Source organism: Misgurnus anguillicaudatus, chromosome 7, assembly GCF_027580225.2.
Source record: "Misgurnus anguillicaudatus chromosome 7, ASM2758022v2, whole genome shotgun sequence".
Classification (NCBI taxonomy): Eukaryota; Metazoa; Chordata; class Actinopteri; order Cypriniformes; family Cobitidae; genus Misgurnus; species Misgurnus anguillicaudatus.
In genome coordinates this window covers 20,537,814-20,564,227 of record NC_073343.2, presented here as the reverse complement: position 1 = coordinate 20,564,227, position 26,414 = coordinate 20,537,814, and the positions used below count along the sequence as shown (strand labels likewise).

Below are 26,414 nucleotides of genomic sequence, written 5' to 3'. Positions count from 1 at the left end.
AGCGTGGCTGGCGTGGTCCATTGAATCTGATTGGACCATTGGCATCGCGCTTAAAAAGTGATCAGGGAGTTTGTATATTTTTCCTATTTAAAACTTTACTCTTCTGTGGTTACATCGTGTACTAAGACCGACGGAAAATTGGAAGTTGTGATTTCCTGGGCTGTATGGCTAGGAACTAAACTCTCATTTCGGCTTAATAATCATAGACTTTGGTGCCGTACCATGGCTGCACCAGGCGCAATGATATTACCCATGGCCTAAAAGTAGTCCCCTTGAAAACTTTCAATAGCAGAGAACTATTTTTGGGCACTACATAATATCATTATATCGGAATGAGAGTATAGTTCCTAGCCTTAATTGCCTAGAGAATCGCAGGTTTTGCTTTTTCGTCGGTCTTGGTGCCCAGTGTAATTGCAGAGGGGTCAAGTTTTAAGTGGGAAGGATATCAAAACTCTTTGGTTAATTTTGAGTGCGATGCTGGTGGTCTGGTCAGGGTCGGTGGATTGTGCTAGGCTGTGCTGGGGGTGGTGCCGCCGGACCCAGAGATCGGCTTTGGCATAACTGGGGGAGCTGGAAAATGAGCCTATTTTACAGAAAAGTGGAGTGTCCCTTTAAGAGCTATGGCAGAAGGGAAGATTATCAGTGAATTATTAATTTTCAGTCTTTACACCCGAGTCTACTTTTGTTACAGCTTCACCTTCTGTTCCGTTTTATTTTCATCACTTGAAAACGCTCGTGATATTTTCATTGTAGAAAAGAGCGTTTTAATTGTGTTAAGATGAAAAACGCCATGAGGAGTAAATGACAGAAAGTTTTAGTGAGCTGTCTTTTTAAATGAATGTCACAATGACAAATGTAAGAGCCGTTCTGAATAAAAGAACTGACTTTGAAGCCCCATCTTATAAAACATTAGAGATGACGGATACACCTTGCCTGGATTATATCCTAATCTATCATCTAATACCTCATTCTCAGTTTACTCTGAATTCTGCTGCTTGACTCTCTGCCACAAGAACTTGGTACTGCGGACACTTGTACATGCACAAGTATTAACTGCTTAGCTCTTGTCTGTTACTTATGTTTATTGCTTTTATTGTTGCTTATTTTCTGCTTTTTGTTATTTTCCTTGTTTGTAATTTAATCTTGAATTCTCTAAACTTCGAAAAACTCTGCAATTGACATGATTTCAAAATTGAAGTTTCAAAATTCAGCACTGCAATGTGGTAAAATTGATTCACTTGCATAGTTGAACAGAGTGCAAGGTCGTTGTATAAGCCGTTTTCAGTCTTTAGAAATGCAACACTTATGTTGCATTTAAACGTATAGCAAGAAAGCCAGACATAACAGTTAAAGGCGTGGCCTATATCTAATTTGTAAGGCAAATGTGTGCAAAATTTGAATTTCAGTTACCATTGACCTTTTATGTAGCCACTTAAAAGTTATAGACAAGCTTTACCACAACATAATCGATATTTAAAAAAACACAATTCCGCATTTGCAACTTAAAATTAATTATAATGATTATATAAATGATGATAACAGTCGGTACCTCATGTATTATTGTAAACCTACAAATTAGAGCTGTAACTTCAGATAATGGTGGCATGTATTTAATGTGGATAGTATTTAATATAAGATAGTAAGAGAATAGTATTTAATATAACTCTGATTGTGTCATGCACACCTGGGATGACGTGTACAACATGTAAACATAGTTCAAGTGTTTCTCTAGTGATTTTACATTCCAGTAACGTGTTATCTGATTGGCTGTTGCGTTTCAGCTCAAGACTCGGCTGACCGAGACGTTGTGTAAGCTCGAGACGGAGGAGAGAGAGCGGCAGAAAGTGGCTGGAGATCTCTACAAGGTAAAGCATACCGGACGACCCATACAAAAGATTTCAAAATGTTCGTTTTGTGGCCATGTTAACTATCATAAGTTTCTTGTGTGTTTATGATGTTTTTCTCTCTTTTCCTCATCACTGTATGTTGGGATTAGGCCCAGCAGTCTCTAGAGTTGATTGAGGCAGAGATCCTTAAAGCAGGCCAGGCTGACCTGATAGAGACCAGCGGCCTCACACAAACGGTGAGAAGTTTAAGTTCTTGTAAGATACAGTCGGATAATATGCAGTTTAAAGGACATACAGTTTAATGTTATCTTCATAAAGTCATCTTACATAATGTAAAGAACATAAGGTGAAAATATAACCTTGATATTTATATCGAAATCAGTGAGTAAAGAAAAACTGCGATGCTCCTAATCTCAAAATTAGGATATGAGACTTTAGCCTGGATTTTACAGACAGGGCCATTTGCAATTGTAATAGTAGCGACGAGTGAGGGATAACACATCGTAAAAGAATTATTGTTTTAGTGATTGCATTACTTTAACACATTTTAAATTGTGTGAAATCCTTTAGCCTTAAAGGTATAGTTCATCCCAAAGTGAAAATTCTGTCATTATTTACTTACCCTCAGGTTGTTACAGACCTGTATACATTTCTTTATTCTGCTGAACACGAAGGAAAATATTTGTAATCAAGCAGAAAACAGGAGCACCACTGACCACCATAGTATTTGTTTTTCCTACTATAGAAGTCAATGGTGCCCCAGATCTGCTTTCTTACAGACATTCTTCAAAATATATTTGTTTTCGTCGGAACAAAAACATTTATACAGGTCTGTAACAATTTAAATCATGTCAGATTTTTGTGTGTGTGTGTGTGTGTGAACTAACCCTTTAAAAATGCTAAAAAAAGACAATGGGTCTCATTCACTGCGTACATTGTTTTACATGAACTAAAGGATTTTGAAGGCCGATACCGATACAAATGTTTGATGGTTTTAAAATCCGATATTCCGATATATCGGCCGATTTTTTTTTTACTTTTTTTATTTCAGAAACGCGCAACAAAACATTAAAAGATTTCCCTAACATTAGTTATTTGTAGTTATTTATGAGTTTTAACTAAAATAATATGATAAAAAATGCATTTTAAAAAGAAACTTGTTTCTTTTATTGTCAGAACAGAACAGAGGAACATCAAAATATATTAAAGTTCTGATAAATAAAATGTATAAAAATACAAACTTAACATATGAAACGGAAAAGCCTTTGAACAAAAACACAAAAACAACAACAACCAAATCAAAGTTACCAGTTTTAAAAGACTTGGTTCATAAATAGAACTTTGAATAGGACTGGATACAAATCCTATTCCTATCCTATCCTGGACAGCAAAATATAAATTGCTGATCACTTGACTCAGGCAGTGGCTAGACGCCTAAATCTGGACCCCACCAGCAGCTACTGGTTCAGAGCGCTCTGTCAAAAACACCAACAGTGAGGAATTTTTTTTTTTATATTCATTTATCGGCTATTATGAATGCCAATACCGATACCTGCCGATATATCCATGGATCACGTTATTGAATTTGGAGTGTTCTACATGAGCGGCCGCATGCACGAGGTTGGTAATTTCCATAAAACACGCCCAAACCAGCTCCATATAAGGGCTTTCCGCATCGCATTGCTGGTCCACAGCAAATTTCAGAGTAGTTTGTCATAAAAGCAAAAGAGCTCGAAAAGAAATCCATGATCATATTTATTATCTGTAAAGTTCCGATTTGCTTTGCCTTTTTTATTTGGGAGGTTTTGCTGTCGCTCGAGGAAACCAGTGCTGTCCACCAACCGGAGTAACATTAAAGAAGTATTGAATGCGTTAACAAATATGACATTTAATTAATATGACAGAGACACGCATCTGTATGTAAAATAAAACAAACAGGAGATCAAGAGATTGACGTTTGGACTTCTCATTACATTTACATGACGTTTACATCAGGCATTAGGCAGACGCTTTCATATAGAGATTTAAAAAGTGATGAAGGAAAGCGTGAAGATTTGTCATTACGTGCATCTTCTTTATATGTGTATTAAAAATAGGTAGGCTATAATAATGTATAATATAATGTATATAATAATAATATAGATCATGTATAATAATATATAATACAGAAAATATTATAATATAAAATCAAATCATGTAAATTGTATATATTAATATTATAATAAACATTATAATTATAGCCTAGTATTTGATTATAGTATGTGATTATTGCATAAGAGTGGTTTTAATTTTTTTTTTTTTTTGCATACATTTAGAAGAAATTTTGATACGAAAGTTTTTGTTGAATCACGATTTGTTCATGAAAACATCCTTACGCACATCTCACACACAAATTTGTGCATACAGTACGCATGTTTAGTGTATAAGACCCAATGCCCTTATCAAAAAGATACCATTCTTTAATTGAAAGGCCTGACTTTTAGTCCCATATCATATTAAGCGTTGCAAATTTTTCAGTGAGTGTCATACTGTCTCTGGATTCAAATGCTGTTTTTTTTTTAAGTTATGCTTTGATTTTAATCTTGCTTTTTGATATACAATGCTTGGACTAAATGTTTCTTTATTGGTCTTAGGAGGAGATTGATCGTAAGGAGAAGGTGACTGCAGGTTTGAATCAGACAGTTCGGGAACTACAGGAACTACTTCATTCTGTCAACAGACAGCTTACCAAGGGGCCTGAAAGGGTATGAGCTGTTCATTTACAAACAAGCTGACCACCAGCAGATGCTATTTCTGATCTTGTTACTCTAAATTTGTTGTGTTTTTGTTTCAGGATGGTGGGGATAAATTATACTCTAATTATGAACATTAATTAAACAAAGGAAGGCTTTGGTTTGCTCACGTAAATCAACAAACCACAATAACTCAGATTCCAGCCCTGTTTGCTACACCAGATCTAACATGTGATCTCCTGATCCCTAAACACTCCAATCTGCTGGCCACTTCTCCCAGAGGAGAGGGGCACTGGGTGGGTGGGCTCCGTGAACCGGATCCTTTCTCGTGCCCGTGTCGACTCCTCTACCTTGGCATTCCTCTTATTCAGTAGACTTAAATGAATCAACAAAGGCATCCGATAGATGTTGACGTTTTGCTGACTTGACCCCTTTTTCAGTCCGAATACTTTGAATACTACTTTTTGTTAGCTTTCTTTGACCAGAGAGATTTTTATCCTTTCTTATAAAGAGCATTGAGGATATTTGTGTTGTTTTAAAGATTAAATAACTGTTAGGATCTACTGACAACTCACTATGTTACATTTTCAGCTCTTAATTCAGAGGCACAAGAGATCCATTTTAAACAAATAAACGCTTTTCGTCACATAAGCAATTGCTAATCATGCTAAATGTTTTGTTTCCCACCGGGCTTGTTTTGGAGAGGGATATATTATGGTATCACTGGTGAATTATGGGTTCAATCTGTGCTAAACTCTTTTAAAAGAAAGCACCATTGCAACATGCTGCCGTTACAGGTGTGAGTTGTGGTTTCTTGAACCACACCTCAAAGAGAAAGCGACGGCGTCTTCCTCAACTGTCAACAAGCACTATACTGTTGCTAATTTCATTAATACTTAATATTTCATTTTTGTAAACAGGTGACCGAAATTAAAAGGGATGCTTGATTAAAAATGCAGTGTGGTCTCCAATTTTTATAGCCATATATTTCGTAATATTGTGAAAATGTGCATACGTGTTTGTCCTTGTCTGACTCAACACTGGGTTAAAAATAACCCAGCATTTTTTAGACTATACGGGTGATTCTCACGAAACCATTGAAACACCACGGCACTAATGATTTTAGCTTTAAAATGTGTAATATAGTAACATTAAAAAGCATCAGAATTAACACAATACTGTGTTCTACCTTGCACAATGTGTGATTTCAACATAAGAATTTATAATTGTAAATTTTATCTCATTTTTTGCTGAAATTCTCATTACCGCAATGTGTCCGGCTGTGTTTGAACATGCGTTATGTTGTAATTTAATCAAATTAACACAAAAATATTAAGAAAAAAAATGGATGTTTTGCTAGACTACTTTAGATGACAGAAAAATATTTACTGAATATTCATGTGTAGTAATAATGAAGAAAAATTAGGAAAATGATGTGTCCATGCCTGATGTTCTCATCCTCCGCAACACCTTTTGAGAACAGTTTAAGCACACATACAGAATTTTAATAAATTTTGATTTTTTAGTGACCAAGCACATGGACCAGTTACTTCAAGATGGCTACCAGGTAAGATCATTTTTTTACAGTTAATTTGAAATATTGTTTTGTCAGAATGCTTACACGACATTTTGATTATCATTACCGCAACAGATGCTTATTAAATGTTAATTTAATTAATAGAAGCATAATACTTTGATTTTAAATGCATGTGCAGAATCTCCAAATTATGTTCTTTCAGGTTTGTCATGGCATTTTGAAAAAATGTCAGTGTTGATGTTTTCTGACTGTTGCGGTAATGAGATTTTTTAGGACTAATTTTTTAAATTATGTTACAAAAAGTGTTAAATGATAAGTAAAAGTTTTTAAATTAATGTTCCCATTTACTCCAGACTTTGTTTTTCAATGTCTGGTGGGAAAAAAAGTAAATTTAAGCAATTTTTACATTTTCATGCTTGACATTTTTAAAACCAAGTTTTCGTGAGAATCACCCATACACTCTAAAAATGCTGGGTTATTTTCAGTCCAGCATAGGGTCAAATGGGTCAAGAACAGATGTTGGGTTAAATTGACCCAAAAAATGTTTACATATCTACTAAAAAATCCAGCTAAGACCAACATAAGCTGGTGAGCTGGTTTTAGCTGGTATTGCTGGTGTAGCAAGCTGGTCTAGCTGTGTTTTTGTCACTTTTTTTAAGCTGGTCTAGCTGGAGGACCAGCTGACCCACCAGCTTTGCCAGGCTGGGAGCACAAGCTTAGACCAGCTACTGCCACCTTAAACCCGCTAAAATCAGCTACCAGCTTATGCTGGTCTCTGCTGGATTTTTCAGTAAGGATTTGACCCAACAATGCATTTTATGTTAAAACAACCCAGCATGGGTGAAATTACAGCTCAAGGGTGTGCGCTCGAACCTTTTTGACCCAACACAGGGTTGAAATAACCCAGCATTTTTGTTTTTTAAGTGTAGCCTTGGAGTCATAAAATTGCTTTTTGTAAAAAGGCTATCATGAATCGAAACCATTGTAGATATGCAGGACGTCAATGCACTTTACTTTTGGGTAAATTTGTAAGAAAATATCAATGAACGTCAATGAATCTGTTAAACAATAAATGAGTTTCAATTTCCCTGAAAACATAAATATTTTTACAGAAACATGTTTTTTAGATTAAGTTACTAAACTTGATTTGATTTGTGTTATTAAAGCTGTTAATTGTTTAGGGGGGAAATGGCAATTACGTCAAATAATTATAAAGGAGTTAATTAGAAAATTACCGTTTGGTTTACAGAAAATATTTAAATTAGTGTATATTTTTTATTAGTTTAACTTAAATCTGATTTTTAAATAATGCTGAAACTTATTCAATGCAGGAGTTTCATGTTTGTGCCGCGGTGGCACCTACCGGCAAACAAGGGTACTGCAATACTTTGAGATGAGCGAGAGAGTGCGAGTAAATTAGTCAGATTTACCTATTAAAATATCAAGATTAGACTGATAAAACTCGAACCTATATATAAAACAAACATGAAACATTTTGTTTCGGGGTTAAAAAAGTGGCACTGCTATATTATTACATGAAAATAATTCAACATGTCGAGTCATTGAATCCGTTATGCAAAAGAGAGACACGGAGACTAAAGAGTCACGTTTGATTCAGTCAAAAGCAAAATAATTTTTCCAGCTTATGTTTATTTTCGTTCGGTGAATTTACTCTCTTGCATTTAATTTTATTATTCTGCATGTATGTTAGGCTGTTCGTGATAAATAAAAACATATTTGTTAGTATATCTCTGTAAAAAATTTGCTGTAATTATGCATCTGGTTGCCAGTAACTTACTGTGTAGAAGATAAAGACTGAAAAGTTATATGTTCATTTAACTTTGAACAAACTGTTGCCATAGTACATAAATGTAAAATCTACAGTAAGTTACTGGCAACCAGCTGCCAGTAAAACTGTAATTTCTAATCTTGTACCGGTAATTTTAACAACAACCATCTTTATTCATTTCATTCATGTTCCTTGCAGTAACCCTAAACTGCCGCAAGAGGCCAGTGAATCCTTTAACAAAACAATTAAAGAAGTGCGGCTTGTGACTTTGTCTGTTTGTATTTTGTCATTTCTGATTCTTTCCACGTTTAAAGTAATTGGCTAGCCTAGCCCTGCTGAAAAAAACAATAAAACCATTATTGGGAATTGTATTGGTTCTAATGGAAAATGGCCCAAAACACACTACAGTGTATTGGTTTTTGTTGATCTCCAATGGTATGTATTGGTTTTAATGGATTATGTATTGATTCTAATAGAAATGGTAAAAGCGAATGGTTCCTATTGGTATTTTAATGGAAACCATTCGAATTTTCTGTAATGGTTTTATTGTTTTTTTCAACAGGGAGAACCGATTGTAATTCTAAGGTTCACCAGAAACTTATGATTCCTCCAGTATGTATTCAAATTTCTTTTTTATCTTAAAGGTAAATGAAAAATGGCAAATTAGTACCATAAAGCGACAGTTCACCTGGTAATTTAAATACTTTATCATCATGTACTTTTTCCCTTATATTAGCTTAAACCATGTATGATTTTCTGCCCATGGGATTTGCACAAAAGTGTGTTTTTCTATGCAAGAAAAGGCCTGGGGCCTCATGTATAAAACTGTGCGTAGGATTCTTACTAAAAGCCTACATACGCACAAAAGCAAAAAATGGCATACACCAAAAATTATGAAGACTTATAAAACAAAGCAATGTTCCCTTTATAAATCACAGATCACCTGCAAGTGTGCGTACATGAATCATCCTAATATCCCACCCTGCAAGCCCATTCTCCCATCTCCCATGATTTTTTATAAATCACAACCTTTGCGTGGGAACTGGCGTACGCACATTTCCAGTCCTGTTTTGTGCATGCTTTATACATGAGGCCCCTGGTGTCCACCATCACCAACATACTTTTCTCTAATTGGACCGCATTTTTGTGTTTTTTGCTCACACATTGTAAATGCTGTAAATTCAAAGTGCATCACACAATTTCACTTACCTTTGTGTTTCAAGCACTATATCATGGCTGCAATGAATTACACCGTACTAAAGGGTGAAAAACGAGTTAAAGTGATAACAAGAAGACTTTTGTGTGACTCGCATCAGCAGACTGCTAGCATTGCAGCACATTCCAGCCATTCCCTTCGGTATCACACTGCAATCAGCAGTTCCTGTCATTATCAATATGGACACTTTAAAGCTATTTAGAGGCAAGTACAGTGAATAAAATCACAGTACAATGGCATGGAAGTACAGTACATGTATGCATGCTATGCATATGCAATGCTGCGTGAGTGTAAATTACAGTTACTCATCATGATATAATGATGTCAGAAATGATTTACACTACATTTAGACACATCTTATTATTAATGTTTTTGAATAATTGCAAAATCATTAGAACTATATGAAGTTAGACAAATAATGATAAAGCTATGACTTTCTATAATCTGATCGGTATTTTTGCAAAAGAATAGTCAGTGTCTTGAGTGTCAAATATTTCTCCTGTGAAAAAGACCTAAAATATGTCTCATTGTTTCAGAAAAGATCTCAATGGTGTCACAAACTGACCTTTATTTTAAAATTAATAAACACATTTCTCATTAAATGTTTCAACAATATGATCTTAGCTTTACAATCTACTTTTATGGCTCCATATTCTGAAATTATTGTATTATGTTTTTATCTACAGCAGGGGTTAAGGGATTTAAACACACCCTGTAGTAATAAACTACTGTGTGAAGTTTGTCCTGCACTATTTGCACTAGTGCAGAATGCGTCAAATCATGTGGCTTGTTGAAAAAGGATCAGACCTTTTGCCAAGCAGACAATTAGCCTTGTCATAAAATAATAGGAGGGACCTGAGTTATATCTAGGGACCAGAATAACATAGCGAGACTTAGGAATGGTTTCTTTTTTGAAGAAACTTTATTTAGAACCATTTAAAAAAAGAAAAGAAAAAAGTATAAAGCCACCCATAAGCAAACTCTAGCAGCATCCAGTTTTGCATAGGCAAAAATAGAAATAGATTTTTTGTATCCTGTGTTACACAAGTATACAGGAAATGAAATGTATCATTTAGTTCAAGTTATGCAATCATTTCTGCACACTGTGCTCACATGCCTAAGTTTTTTCTGTATGTGCAATATTATTCTCATAAGTACATAGATCTAAACCAGATAAATGGCTTTCAGCAACAGCAGCTCTTTGCATCTGTTATCCATCAAGATGGTATGAGTAAGCAAGACTTTGATCCTTTGTCCAGGCACGTGTGTATGAGGTGGGGTTACTTGGGACAATGTACAAGATCTGAGTCGTGGAGTTACAGCTATTCATAAATAATCTGCCAAACAGTAGTAGGAAGTAAGATACATTGTTCTGCAATAGAAGTCATTTACATAAAAGAGAGGAAATAATATATGTTTTATATATTTTAATAAATCAATTTTCACCCTAAAATAATTTGAGTTTGAGAATACAGTTATGCTTTCAAATTCCTATTATGCTCTTAGGTGAAATTGCTTTATTACAGAAACTCACATAAACAGACAGATAGCCTAAAGGTTCCAGTACTGGTATAGGACTGGTTTACATTGCACAACCCTAGCAGTGACAAAGCGTAGTGGGTTCAGTTAACTGTGCTTAAAAAAAAGTCACAAAAAAGATAAGAGCCCCACAACTGCACAGGGAGGAATGTGACTATGGGAGGATTACGAAGCTTGACAAGTGTGGAGGTAACACATTCAGCAGGAACGTGTGAATGACTGAACAACCGTCAAAAAACATGCAGGAGTGGAAGAGTGAAACGACTAATCGGCAGGTTTGGTCAAAAGCACATGAGTGGAAAGCCCCATCACCTGTTTAGAGAGGGAAAAATAGGAACATTATTAATTTGCTCATCCACAGAAGGTGAAGTGAAAAAATACACTGTAAATTACAACAAAAGACAATGGCAGTAACAGAGATGGCATGTTGGCATTGGGTAGAATCAAATATAAAATAAATACCTAAAATATTTTTTTTATAGTGTCCTAAAAGTATTTCTCGACTATTTACAAATTGAAAGAATCTGGAGGTGTGAAAGTTTGTACTGATGAAGAACACAGTCCCAGCAAATGGCTTATTCATGTGGACAAAGCTGTTAGACCAGCATGACTTCTTTGTTAAATGACACCATTTAACACCATGATGGTTTACAGCAGAGCAGATCAACAGTTTATGTTCCCGGGCCTAGTTTATGTAGATCTTGCTGCTGGGCTTTGTAGATTTACACTGAAATTTCAAAAAATTCATCCTAAAATAATAATAAAAATACATATTAAATAAAATAATACAATTTAGAGTGTGTTGAATAGTTTATGTGCAATAATACATCCACACACCCTAATTAAAACTCTAATGCTGTTTTAATTACATTTTTTAACTAGGGCTGTGAAAAGATTAATCGCGATTAATCACATACAAAATAAAAGTTTTTTGCATTATTTATGTGTGTGCACTGTGTGTAATTTTTTATACATATGTACACACATACATGTATAAATTCGATAGTCCACTTTAGACATTTTACTAATCATAAGTAACTTTGCAACTACTTATCAACTAAAAATCTTTAGAGAATTAGTAAACTGCCCGCTTAATATCTACTAACACTTTATTGCGATGATATCTGAACGGACATTCAACTGTCTATAAGTATCTTTGCAGGTGCATGTCAACTTATTCCACTAACCAAACCTCTTCCCTAATCCTAACCCTTACAGTCTACTAATACTCTAATGACAGTTAGTTGACGTATAGTTGCAAATTATTGAAAGTTAGTTGACATGTAGTTGCGAAGTTACCTATAGTCAGCAGAATGTCCAAAGTGGACCATCAAAATAAAGTGTAACCCAATTTATTTAGGTATATATTTTATTTATATTTATGATATAAAATATATATAAATCTCTCTCTCTCTCTCTCTCTCTCTCTCTCTCTCTCTATATATATATATATATATATATATATATATATATCTATTAACGTGTGTGTATTTATATATATAAAAAAATTACACAGAGTGCACACACATAAATTATGCAAAAAACTTTTATTTTGTATGCGATTAATCGGAATTAATCTTTTGACAGCCCTAGTTTAATGCAACTCATTTGTAACATTACTACTGTTGCTAATAATACAAATAATATAATATGTTGCAAATAATAATAATAGTAATACAAATAAAACATTAATAAACATTGAAATTTACTTATGTTAAATCTGAAGTTATCAAATGATGAAATGGCTAACTACTGTATCACTTTAAATATTTCTAAGTTTCACCCTTTGTTTACATAATTGAAGGTGCCGCCTCAGACCGCCGTTTTGTTGGATTGTCCCGTTAGAGGGGGAAACCATTGTTGGGTTGGAAAAATGCATTTTCTCGGGACGACACGTTTTATAACATTTTATGCAGACGAAACACATTTATATATTATATGTTGGTGGACACCAGTCGCGATGAAACGAGTAAAACGTACTCTTTAATTTTTCAAGAAAGGATTTTTGATTCTCCCGTGTAAAGTCCTTATAAGTGAATGGTACGATCCACCCCCTACTAGTACTGTTTTTCTTACAGCGGATGGAAGCAGTAAGTTAAACGCTGTTCTTTAAGCAAAATGTGTTCGCGACTAAAACCTTTGATAGTAAAATCTCTGTCGGACGTAGGAGTTTACTGACTCTTTTCTTTTCAGAAAAGTCCAACGGATATCGGGACCGGATAAATGTGTGAAATGGCAGTTAGGATCGTCCTTTGAAGTGTTTCCCTTTTGTGACTGGATTCATGATCGTGTAATTCATAGTAAGGGGCGCTGTGTTGTTTGAAAAGCCTCATGTTTTCACCGGGTCAAGAGGAGCACTGTGCGCCTACCAAAGAGCCTGTAAAGTACGGCGAATTAGTGGTTCTGGGGTGAGTAACGTTAACTTACATACGCACTGATATTTTGCCTCATGTCTGTCTAATATTACGACATTAGTTTACTTAATAGCTTTATCCACGTAGCCTGATATCTTGTGAGCGTAATACTGTACTTTCACAATAGGGCTGTTCAAATATTCACAGCCATCTTTCTGAGTTGTTTAGATGACAAATGCGTTTTTAGAGAGTACGGAAATAGTTTGTTTACACACTTGATATTGGTGTGCGTGCGCGAGACCTCCCAGATCTTAAAATTCACGCGCTCACGTTACTGCACAAACGAAACACGTGCGCTCAAGCGAGTGCACTGGGCGAGTTTACGTGAGGGGAATCGTTTGGTAAAAACCCCATTGAAATGATTGCAATGTGTTAGATAGATAATTGTGAAACAGATGATGACGTATGAACGCCAATGAGTGCGAATGCATTAATCACAAACTGTAATGTTGGACTGACAGTTTGTTAATGTTTTGTTCTTGACGAGACTCTTATTTCCTGCTCGTTTATCATCTCCACGGGAATCATAACGAGATGAAGGGCGGTGGAGGAATTCGGAAGCAGCCCGCTAAAGTTATTTGCCCCCCACCTTTTCTGTGACTGAGCAAAGAGGCTGTCCCTCTTTTACAATGCCCCCTTCTCGCCCTGCTGGCTTTTAAATCAAAAAATGTTCAGTGATCTGGAGCATTGCGTCTAAATCCTGCTCTTGGATCTGCAATTCACATTGTGAACATTTAGAAGATTATTCTAGCTCATTTATACTAAATAATGGAGCCTCCACGTGCTAATGTCTATCTTGCAGATAAAGGAGATATCCTAAAATGTTAATTTCTGGCCAGGTATGAGATTGAGTGGTACTGATTTCTGCATATTTCAACACGAATTCTAAAAATATATATATTTTGCTTAAAGAAATTGGTCATTGGATTAGGATGTTTTGAAATCTGCCCCTTTATGATCAATGCAGTTCTCATTCTGTAATATGTCCATATGTTTTATTTTATTTTACTATACTGTACTGTTACTGTAAGTAATACCTTTTAAGTCTACATTAAACACCATCCTGTTATTTTTTTCAGTAGGATGTAAGGGTATAAATATAGTGGTTTCCTTTTATTAATGCCTGGGTGTCATTTCATTATTTTTATGTATTTATGAATTGTATTCTAATAATCTTTGCTAATCTTGACATAGTTTGTATGTAATGAATGTAAAACTTTGCATTGTAAGGCTGTTTGAGACAGACGGGCCTGTTGTAGCCTGTGTTGATTCTGCATGATTTGCAAGATCCTGGTATCACAGTACCATCTCTTTACTGGCCTGATTCACCAGGGTTGCCTGGCATTGCCCCCTGGCACACACAGAAGTGAGGCTGGTGCTGAAAGAGGGTATTATTGATCTGGGCACAGGCAGATCTGTGCCTCTAGTCCTCCACTCTCTGTTCATTGTTCTCATTAGACTGACTGAGCTTTTTGATAAGGCTTTGTGGGAGAGGACAAGTGTCAAATGTACCTTTTGGGTTATTCCTTAGTGACTTATATCTGTAGGGAGATGGATCTTGCGGACTCTTAAATGTCTGCTTGCTCACTTAGGCAATGTTTAAATTATTGTGTTTTCGTTTTAAAATGCATGACTTTTGCTACGGTTACACTTGTCTTGCATTACTTTGCTTTGTGAAAGCTACATACCCTGTTTTAGTTGGAAAACTTTGGGGTTGCGCTATAATACAGACTTCGCCAAAGTGTTATGTAATGAAGGTGTGGGTGCCCACATTTTCTCCCTTTTTTTTGTGTTCTGTATCACTGCATATCCTTCCCTGATTCATCAAGCCCCTATTATATGACCATTACGCTACCGAAGCATCAACCAGCTGCAATGACCATGTAAACGGCTTCAACGATTTGTAACGGAGCTTTTGCCATAAATATTCCACTTAGTGCCCCCAACTATAGCCCCAGATTATAAATGTTATACCAATTTGTTTTTAATGCATGCTAGACATGTTGCGATAGTCGGTGTAACTGGTGATACATCGATTTGATCACTTGCCGGTCTTCCACCATCGTTTTGCCATTTAAAGGAATATTCCATTTTCTTAAAAGAAAAATCCAGATAATTTACTCACCACCATGTCATCCAAAATGTTGATGTCTTTCTTTGTTCAGTCCAGAAGAAATTATGTTTTTTGAGGAAAACATTGCAGAATTTTTATAATTTTAATGGACTTTAATAGAACCCAACATTTAATACTTAACTCAACACTTAACAGTTTTTTTCAACGGAGTTTCAAAGGACTATAAACAATCCCAAACGAGGCATAAGGGTCTTATCTAGTGAAACGATTGTCATTTTTGACAAGAAAAATAAAAAATATATACTTTTAAACCACAACTTTTCGTCAAGGTCCGGTCCAGCGCGACCTAACGTAAATGCATAGTGACGTAGGGAGGTCACGTGTTACATATATAAAACGCTCATTTGCGGACCATTTTAAACAATAAACTGCCACAAAGACATTAATTAGTATCAGTTGACATACAACAACGTAGGAACGGTGCTATTTCAAGACGCTTGTAAACACTGGGGCGGAGCTTCGCGTTCGTCCTCTGTGACCTCTTGACGTCATGACTTATTGCGGTGACGTAGTGGGGTCAGCTGGCACATCACGACCGGATCTACACGACGAGTTGTGGTTTAAAAGTGTATATTTGTTTTTTCTATTGTCAAAAATGACAATTGTTTCGCTAGATAAGACCCTTATTCCTCGTTTGGGATTGTTTATAGTCCTTTGAAACTCCATTGAAAAAAACGGTTAAGTGTTAAGTATTAAATGTTGGATTCTATTAAAGTCCATTAAAATTAGAAAAATTCTGCAATGTTTTCTTCAAAAAACATAATTTCTTCTCGACTGAACAAAGAAAGACATCAACATTTTGGATGACATGGTGGTGAGTAAATTATCTGGATTTTTCTTTTAAGAAAATGGACTAATCCTTTAAATTGTTTAATTTCATTAGACATAGAGCAGACACTAAAAACTAAATGTGTCTTCTGCCTGAATTTAGTGCAAGCTGAACGTGCGTCACAATTCAAAAGTGAAAATAAAATGCGCATGGCTGCATGCGTATTTATAAGCCCCTCACACCGGGTGATACCCTATCACCGGGTTTGTCATATGCTGTTAACCGGTGCGATTAATTCCGTCACCGCAACATCCCTAACATGTACTTATGGATCTATAGTGTTATAAGCACTGTTTTCAGCTACTTGCTGCAGTGAGCTCTGTCCACCTCCATTACATGCAGCATAAACTCGCACCGGGGGTTATGAAATTCAATACAAACTGTTGAAAAAGTTAAAATGGTTATAATAACACTGTGGCTACATACATGTGCAAGAGGTAAGATTTTTTTACATTTAAATGTGCATGCCCTGTGTGTGTGAGACAATCATGTTTAATGTGTTTACAGTTGTGTATAGTGTGGATGGAGATCTTTTCTGAAACTGCCTTCTAGATAGGGGTCGTTTTCATTTTAAAATGCTTTAAAAAAATCTCTAGTGTAAACCGACCTGAGGTGACCCTACAAAAAACATATTTTACTGACAGTAAGAAAAATCCACTTTATGGATTATGAATACACGCTAGGATTTCCTCATTCTTCTTAAAGGCTAAGTTAAAGTGATTAATGTGGTAAATTGATCACTTCTGTTTTTAGGACAAAAGATTATTGTTAGCTAGTTAGAGCTTCACTTCGCTAAGTTTACTAAAGCTTAATTTATGGTCAGCAGGGTTTTTCGCAGAAAATATGTTAGTTAAGGTGGTAGGGTTAGACTACAGACTCCGTACTACATTTAACAATTATTTATTAAATACTAAATATAAATAGTATTAACAAAAAAGTGAAGCCATTTTATTACATGTGATCACAGTTCTGGCCTCGTAAATATTTCCATTTTAATTCATAATATACACACATTCATACTTTATCTTATACTGTATGCCATAAACATTTGTTGTTTCTATTTGCTTGACTGACAGTCACTACTTGCTGTGTAACGCTGTATTGCTGCAATCTAAATTTCATTTTTAAATTAAAATGGCAAAATTCAACTAAAGTTAAGTAGTTTGCATTTCTGGGTTTGCTATTTATCAGCATTTTTAAGTATAAGAGCGCATGTAAAATACCTTTTTAGAAAAACAAAAACAATATTCATGTGTAAAGCACTATACAAATGCTATACAGTATACAAATGCTCAAACATAGTGAACATAAACTCCCGCCTTCTTTCGTTTAATTGGAATGCTTCTCAGCTCTGTAATGTAATTGGCTGGAATTCACGTTTAAGAAACACCGACTTCTTAAAACTCTTGCTCGGTCGGGTAATTCAATTGGCTGAGAGTCGTTCACTGCGGCTTCTGTGAACAGAAACTTTATTTTTATTTGTCAACATTTTGACACTGATGTGCACTGTTAGATTGCTGCACTAAGCGACTGTGTGTTTTGAAGGAGGCAGCAATGACAGCAGCGAGTTACAAGTGGGTCCAAATAAAAAACACAGTGTTGTAATCGTTCTTTTATTACTCGATAACTTGCATGCAAACCGCATTGTCATGTGGCCCACAGGGAAAACCCTCTGTGCTCCAGATGACCAGTTCGGTACTGCGTCTGCATAACCTCTATATGTAAAAAAAATCTCACCGGCCCACATAAAAAATTACCCGGCCCCTCTGGCATTTGCCAGAATTGCCAGATGGTCAGTCCGCCCATGTCCTTTTTTTTGGACGACCTAGTTAAGGCGATAGGGTTCCCCAGCTTAGGCGGGCCGCCCGAACTGCAAAGTGCTGTGGGAAACCCTGGTCTGAGTAGGATCTATGCCTTACACCGTAGGCTGTGCTTAGTTCTGCGTAGCATGATGTGCACCTCACCAATAATTTAACAACGCATGTGTTCTACGCAAGCACTGTGGTCTATTAGAACACCTTTCATCAGGTAAAAAACGACGTCGGATTTCTTAGGCGTGTATTCCTGTAAAAGCAAAGATGGGCCAAGTTTGAGGAGTGATATTTAAGTCAAACTGCAATAAAAGTTGCTGTCTATTTACCTCCATCACTGCTGGTCTTCTCAAACCAACTTCTTTTTTTGTGGGTTTACTGGACAAGCTGCTACTTCTTCGCCTGTTGAACTACTACTGTGGGTTACACACATGGATGCTGCCTAATGGTGGTCTGCGTGTGTAATTGCATGTCGACACGGACTACGACGCAGAAATATGAAAATTGTGTAGGTCCTATGCGGAAGTATTATGGGCCCTTAAAACGATTTTACCTTGTGTACCGGCGATATTGTCCATGATATCGCACCAACACTACAATGCAAATACATTCAAATGGAAAATGAAGAATTTTTGCTTGTTTGGGATTATTGTAGTCTTGTTTTTTAAGCATGTCCAGTGATAAGCATCAACAGTACAGGATGTTGAAGCTAGTATAAGTGTCGACATCATGCACACAGTATGCAGCTGATTTTAGATTAGCAATTTACTCTGAATCCTTGTTCACATGAATGCTATATTAAAACTCATGGGAATGACCCAGGCTACCAAGAAATTCTGCGGGAAGTCATTATGGATAAAACAAAAACCTGGCAGGATAACGTTAAAACCCTTGTTTAAATTCAGGGATACAAATAAATATCTGTTGACAGTATTTAGTCTAAAGTCTGTTTAAATGACCTTATAAATAAATATTTATTTATTAAATGTGACTTGACTAACATTAGCGTTCATTTTATGACCTACAGCTGTCCTCTGTGAATCAGTGACAGAATTACAAGAATTTCACTTACATTGCATTATACTTTAGTAAGTTTAATAAGTTTGCGTGCTAAATGGGATCAGCCCAAACTATCTGCAAGCTGTTATGTAAATCATGTTGCTCATCGCTGAGAAATGGTGGCCAACTTCAAGATTCCTTTCAGAATTAAATTCAAATATACTGCAGCAAGATCACCTGGATCATGAATTTTGATTTACTGTTCACACCTGAAGCAATGCAGTCAAATGTTTCGACTGTCTATGAGTGTGGTTGAAAGTGGACGAGTTCAAAACATTTCACACCCTGTTTACAACTGTATTTAGTTTTGCACTTGTGAAACATTTGTTTTTACTCCTTACTTTATTACATAGTATATTTACTCTTCTCTTGACTTAAAATGAAACCACCAACTAAACCGCAGTGTAAAATTTGCATATAAAGGCATATGCTTTGGGGAAGTGTTGCTCTGGTAGTATTTTATAAAAATTCATGGGTTTTGATCAAGATATCATTTTCACTCAAAAGTTTGGACTCTTTTAAACTTGACATGTCTTGAACCTAGTTCTCGTGGTGAGATGCACAAAAACAGCATGAGACGTGACAACAACGTTTGTCTAAATATACTTTGCTGTACTGACACCGCTTCAAAGGGAATGAATTTAAAGACTCGACTTTACTGAGAGCGAGTGTAAACTGATAGCAGAAGCACAGCAAGCTGTCTACGTGCAAATAAAGCACAGCTGATTAAAAATATTAAAACTAGTATTAAAAAAATGTAGACAAACTGGTCTCCCTCTCTAGTTAATTATCATGAAAACTCTTGAGGGCTCGTTGATAGAGATTAAAATGTTGTTTTGCCTTTTGACAATGTTTCAAAATATGCATGAAGTAAAATGCATTTAAAAGTCTTGTTAAATATAAACTGTTGCCCATAGCGATGGGTTTAAGATCTTTTTTTATTAGTTTGTATTGTATTACAATGACACCATAAAGCAATAACAAGTAAGGGAAACAAGATTGATTTGAACAAGATTGATCAATTGATTTGAACTACTTGTATGCCAAAATGTTACTTTAGTATATAACATTTCTCTTTGAATTTTTAACAGGTACAATGGTTCACTCCCCAATGGAGACAGAGGACGGAGGAAAAGCCGGTTTGCCCTTTATAAGAGAGCCAAAGCTAATGGTGTCAAACCCAGCACTGTACACATCCTCAACACACCACAAGCCAGCAAGGCAGTGAACTTCAAAAGAAGGGAAAACTAGATTTGCCATCTAATATATACAGCATGTATATTAGATGGCAAATCTATTTTTTTTCTTTTTAGTTTAACCACTCCTCTGTGGTTCAATCTTACCTGTCTAAAGCGGTCCTTTTGATTTGGTGCATTTGGTTTTGTTGAAGCATCAGTTTTGGTTTTGTTGAAGCCTCAATTGAGTCACCAGTTTTAACTATGATTTCATACTTCACCAACACATTTTGCTGGAGGTTAGATTCCCATCTGTCTAAAGTTGTCTTCTACAGCAGGGATATTAAAATCCTGTTTTAGTATTAAACCTATAGTGTTCCCATGCATGTGCACCCTTCTTAAACATTTAGGGGCGGCTTCCAAGACAGGGCTTATCCTACTCCCAGACTAAAACTCATGTTTGAGCTGCCTTAATTAAAAAACTTATTGCCCTGACATATCTTGACATATGCACACAAGTAATGTTTTTAGTAGGGCTGGGCGGTATACCGGATTTAGGGGATATATCGATATGGGTTCCCGACGCGATGCGGAATTAGCCAATACCGTTCATATCGATATGGTTTAATGCAACTCAAGCGCGCATACACGCGCTCTGTGCGAGCCCGCCCGTCACAGCAAGTACGCGACATGGAGAAGCACGCAGAAACTCTGTGACGCTTGGATGCGCCTCATGAATGTGGACATTTAAAAACTGCGGCTGCATGCACTCGGAGGATTGTAATAATTGAGTTCAAGACTAAAATAAAATGTCTTCTCAACCTGCTTTTACAGAGAGATCATTGGAATTAAGTTACCGCTGCATATGTGTGCTCTCATCCCAACAACATGTCTGACGCTCCATCACAACACGTATTTATCTACTACACTATTGCAGTTATTTCTCATCACTATTATAGCAATATCAGGTGAGTGATACTGCGTTTATACTTTAGTGCGACGGGACAAGTGCGTAGATAAAACAGAAACTCCGAAGGAGTTTTATTTTGTGGTGAACTTTTTCCTCAGATTCAAAGCATAACAGCCACAAACAAGTCTCCGTTATTTAATTTTAAAACGTCACTTTAGAATTAGTAACAAATGATTGTGCTGCTTCAGCGAAGCTATTAGTGTGAATTAATGAGATTATTATTAAGAAATAATAAGGGAGGATGTGTGTGTGAATGAAACAAAGACACTTTAAATGTGCTGAATGTGTGCGCGTTATAGTTTCAGTTTGCACGTAGCCAATCAGATTCCAGAACCACATCTGTTCTATAAACTTAATTATTTTGGATCATATGTTTTTTAAGTTTTGTCCATTTTTGTGACTGGAATACACTGTAAGGACAAAAGGACTGTGACATCCCTTTCTAATGAAGAGGTTTGACTACTTTAGTAAATTCTGTGAACACAAATCTTAATGCTACAGACAGTTCAGTATATTAATGAGAATTGTGTAATTTTATGGATAATAATTTCAATAGTATGGGCAGGACACTTTTCTATAATTATATTATAGATTAAAGATCATATTACATGCCAATGCCCATGTGCACAAAACAAAGTAAAAAAAGAAATGATTAAGAACTTCACTGGTTTGTATATAAAGTTAACTAAACCCTGCTTAACAACTTTGGTATGACAAACATTTACCACCCATCAAGGACATGAGCATACAGTCATTTCGGGTAAGATAAAGGCTCTAACAAAGATGATTTTTTATATGGTACTGCATGGTATATAATTTTTTTGATTTGAAGTGGAATAGATAGTTTATTAGGGAGTGTTTACAACTTTATGGTACAACAACTTCAGCCACAAAGATTATAAAGGCTTTGACTTTCAAGTTACATTTTTATCCTTTTTGTAAAAAATAACGAATATATATTGAATACTGCCATTCCTCAACAAAAAAACAACTGGGATATGAATTTTTGCTCATACCGTCCAGCCCTAGTTTTTAGTAAGGCATGCTTGTTAAAACAAGTTATATTTCCTAATAAAACCAAAGTCTAGTCCTGGCTTAAGCTAATCTCTGTCCGGGAAACCACCCCTTTGTGCTTTAAATAAGTAAAACAAAACAATGAGCGTTAAAATTTGGTATCATCAAATTGTTTTTTATTTTTCTTAAATTTACTTGTTAATATAAGTTTCATTATCTGTCATTGTGTCACAGTCAGAGACTCACACAAACAGTTAACAACTGGTAGTAAAGGTAATGTCATTTGATGCGTTAATGTGTAACTATCAGATTATAAAGGATAACCTCTTTTTAAAGTACAGTTCCCTGACTGAAACTTCTGTAGGGGAGCTGCAAAATAGCCATTACTGATTTATAACTTAATTTATTGTTTATTTATTATTTATTAATAATTAATTAACCGATTTCGGTTTGCATTAATAATGCTTAAGTGGGTGATTCTCACGAAAACTTGGTTTTAAAAATGTCAAGCATGAAAATGTAAAAATTGCTTAAATTTACTTTTTTCCCACCAGACATTGAAAAACAAAGTCTGGAGTAAATGGGAACATTAATTTAAAAACTTTTACTTATTTAACACTTTTTGTAACATCATTTAAAAAATTAGTCCTAAAAAATCTCATTACCGCAACAGTCAGAAAACATCAACACTGGCATATTTTCAAAATGACATGACAAACCTGAAAGAACATAATTTGGAGATTCTGCACATGCATTTAAAATCAAAGTATTATGCTTCTATTAATTAAATTAACATTTAATAAGCATCTGTTGCGGTAATGATAATCAAAATATCGTGTAAGCATTCTGACAAGACAATATTTCAAATTAACTGTAAAAAAATGATCTTACCTGGTAGCCATCTTTAAGTAACTGGTCCATGTGCTTGGTCACTCAAAATCAAACTTTATTAAAATTCTGTATGTGTGCTTAAACTGTTCTCAAAAAGTGTTGCGGAGGATGAGAACGTCAGGCATGGACACATCATTTTCCCTTATTTTTCTTCATTATTATTATACATGAATATTCAGTAAATATTTTTTCTGTCATCTAAAGTAGGCTAGCAAAACATCCATTTTTTTTTTTCTTAATATTTTTGTGTTAATTTGATTAAATTACAAAATAACGCATGTTCAAACACAGCCGGACACATTGCGGTAATGAGAATTTCAGCAGAAAATGAGATAAAATTTACAATTATAAATTCTTATGTTGAAATCACACATTGTGCAAGGTAGAACACAGTATTGTGTTAATTCTGATGCTTTTTAATGTTACTATTACACATTTTAAAGCTAAAATCATTAGTGCCGTGGTATTTCAATGGTTTCGTGAGAATCACCCAAGTATAATTCATTTAATTGTACTAGAGATTCAGTAAGGACCGGAAACACTGTAAAAGGATTTTGGCAAAAGTATCTTATTTAAACCAAACAAAGTAAAATTTTACACTTTAGGATTTTGAGGAACGAATTTGCTTGTTTTCATTTGCTCTGCTGTAACATTTAGTTGATGTAATAGTAGTAATTTACTCCACTGGCAATGACAGCAAATCTCTGCCAGCTTTTGGGACATTCTTGAGAAAATGCATGGTAGTAAGAATATGACTGGTGGGAATGAGTCATAAGTTTTACTGTTACTCAGAACAGCCACTGCCAATAAACAAACCGCACTGATGCTGGTCCATTCATGTGTTGTTGTGAAATTTATGAATCTGCATCCTCAACGGTCTTCCATCTGACATTTAACACCGTGTCCCAACCAGATATGCTGTTAAGGGCTCATTATAGTTGTGCGTAGGTCCTACGGCGTAGTTGCGACAGCGCAGGCTGCGCGTCGGTTTTCATACTGCCGCGGTGTCGTCCATGTCGACGTGCAAATACACATGCAGACCGCAGCAGTATTCACGCATGTAACCCACAGTAGCAGCGCAACCGCCAAAGAAATAGTTTGGCCAGTAAACCCACAAACGAAGAAGCAGCAGCAGCAGCTTCTTGTGTATGATTTGAGAATACCTTGCAATACCTTGGTATATTGCACAGCCCTAACTCTTATTACTATACATTTGGGGACAACGCAATGCTCAATTTGGCTGCTCTGGTAACTGAACCTTTCCATTAAATAACCAATCAACAATCAATAAAGACTGCCGATTCTCTGGTGAAGGGGCTCCATACAGAATCGTGTGGGGTGCTAGACAACCTGTGCGCATGCTTAAAGGACAAGTTCGGTATTTTACACTTAAAGCCCTGTTTTCAGATTGGTTATAATGAAATAGAACGGTTTTGACTGAAATTTCGACATTTGATGCTGGCCCGAGAACTTTCGGGTGTTTGTTGTGTCACCTCCCACCTCTACAATGGCTGTGGAGCAATTCTTCCTGAAACGCATTAAACTTTCGTTTGCAAAGATGTGAAACTCACCGAGTGGTCGGGGGTGTTCACTGGTATGCTCACACAAAAATCGCTGCAAAAGATGCTTTCCAACAATTTTATCGTAGTTTTTGTCCAACTCCATTAACTTGTATTAGATGTGCTGTCAGGTACGGCATTCCTCCGTTCCAGGAACGTTGTTTGTATTCTTGCAATTGGCAAAGGCGGATTATCGCGACCAACTGGGCTGGAGTGTCTATTATTCAAGCTCTCAACGGTAGAATGTACGGGTGTGGGGCGTTTGGAAAAATAGGTCCACAAGTTTACAACGAATGCTAAAACACCTGTTGGAGGGCATCTTTTGCAGCGATTCTTGTGTGAGCATATCAGTGAACACCCCTGACCACTCGGTGAGTTTCACGTCCTTGTGAACGGAAGTTTAGTGCATTTTGTTCCAGTGCGCCTATTCGGCCATTGTGGAGCTGGGAGGTGATACGGCAGGCGCCCGGGGGTTCTTGGGCCAGCGTCATGTGTCGGGATTTCGGTCAAAACCGTTTTATTTCATCGTAGACAATCTGAAAACAGGGCTTTAAGTGTAAAATACCGAACTTGTCCTTTAATAGCTAAACTGTGTTCCGTGTTTAAAAAAAAGTATTTTATAGATTTATAAGAAACACAAGTTATGGTACAGTTGATGTCAGGGTTAATTGTTGGTCAGATAGGTTTTGTAATTGTAGCATAAGCATATGAATTTAGCAATCTCTCTCTTTCCCTATTCAAGTAAATGGGACTGCCTGGAGGTGTTGCAAACATGGGTGCTTAATGGTGCAACTTTCCTAAAGGAACTTTGTAAGAATGGAGGGATGTGTCTGTGTATTTGTATGCTGTTCTGCTGGAGCGCAAAACTTACAGATAAATGTTTCGCATTGGCTGCATTTTGTGATCTATTGTGCCACTTTTTCGGGTTCATTACAGGCAGACAAATTGTGTATTGCTGAAATCTTTGTCACCTCTGATTAGGGATTGGTGTAAGAAATTGAAATGTCATTGCTGTTTTGTACATGAATTAATGTGCTAATTATTCTTCTTTTGAATGTTTTCAAGCAGTGAGATCTTTTGTGTACCTTCTATCATTCACAATCACTGTATTGACATTCCAACTCTTATCCGTGACAACACCTATTAGAGAACTCAAGGTTTGCTTATTTTGGATATTTGTTTTTGGTGGGTGGTCTCCCTCCCTGTGATGGTTGCTGATGACTCGGGCTTTTTGCTGTCATTCTCGCCAGCTGGGGGCAAAATGCCAACAGCTGGCATTGTCTGAGCAAATCTTTCTCAATGAGAACCGTTTTACCACAGCATGAAATTCAACAACTTGCTGAGCTGCCTGCCTACTTCGAAAGATTTTTGATGCATTAAATACATGTACCCCATGTGAAAAATGTAACATATACTTATTAAAAAAACATATAAACGTTATATACTATAATAACTAGCTTCCGGTAACATCAATACGCATTCACCCGATAGTAGCGTAGCATACAATACGTAAGATTTGGTGAGAAGTCTTTTAGCTACAGATAACAAATATCCTTGTCTTATTATAAAATCCTCCACCATTTTCTTTAAAATCCTTGGTTTAGACGACAACATATTCATGACTGTCATTTCTTTCATCTCTCCTCTGTGTCTACACATTCGTCACTACGCATCGTCCTACGCTTAAACTCTATCGTTAATGTGCATTGGCTGCTAACAGAAGCTATTTGTTATGCTTTGTAACGTTTTAAATATTGATATGTTTCTTACAAAATCGCATTGATTACCCAGAAGTCATTTATTAACCCCCTGGAACCATGTGGATTAGTTCTGTGAAGTATGGATGCACTTTATTGGGCTTCAGAGTCATAAGTTGTTCCCTGGTCCCTATTTACTAC

General features: G+C 36.1%; 2 protein-coding genes across 7 annotated transcripts in view; both read left to right on the top strand.

Moving 5' to 3' along the window:
• The window catches only part of LOC141349217 (kinectin-like), a 59,383-nt gene extending 54,045 nt beyond the window's left edge, over positions 1-5,338 (top strand). For all 5 annotated transcript variants that reach the window (XM_073869551.1, XM_073869552.1, XM_073869553.1 and 2 more), the window contains 4 exons: positions 1,782-1,865; positions 1,997-2,083; positions 4,481-4,591; positions 4,681-5,338. In XM_073869551.1, the coding sequence (XP_073725652.1) occupies positions 1,782-1,865; positions 1,997-2,083; positions 4,481-4,591; positions 4,681-4,719 (321 nt within the window). In that variant the 3' untranslated portion in view covers positions 4,720-5,338. The remainder of the gene's footprint in view (positions 1-1,781; positions 1,866-1,996; positions 2,084-4,480; positions 4,592-4,680) is intronic.
• A 7,274-nt stretch (positions 5,339-12,612) lies between these two features.
• Positions 12,613-26,414, top strand: part of LOC141365328 (E3 ubiquitin-protein ligase pellino homolog 2) — a 31,256-nt gene continuing 17,454 nt past the window's right edge. Inside the window, exons 1-3 of one of the 2 annotated variants that reach the window (XM_073869549.1) lie at positions 12,613-12,750; positions 12,854-13,068; positions 19,999-20,128. In XM_073869549.1, the coding sequence (XP_073725650.1) occupies positions 12,992-13,068; positions 19,999-20,128 (207 nt within the window). In that variant the 5' untranslated portion in view covers positions 12,613-12,750; positions 12,854-12,991. The other variant, XM_073869548.1, reaches the window with a different exon arrangement.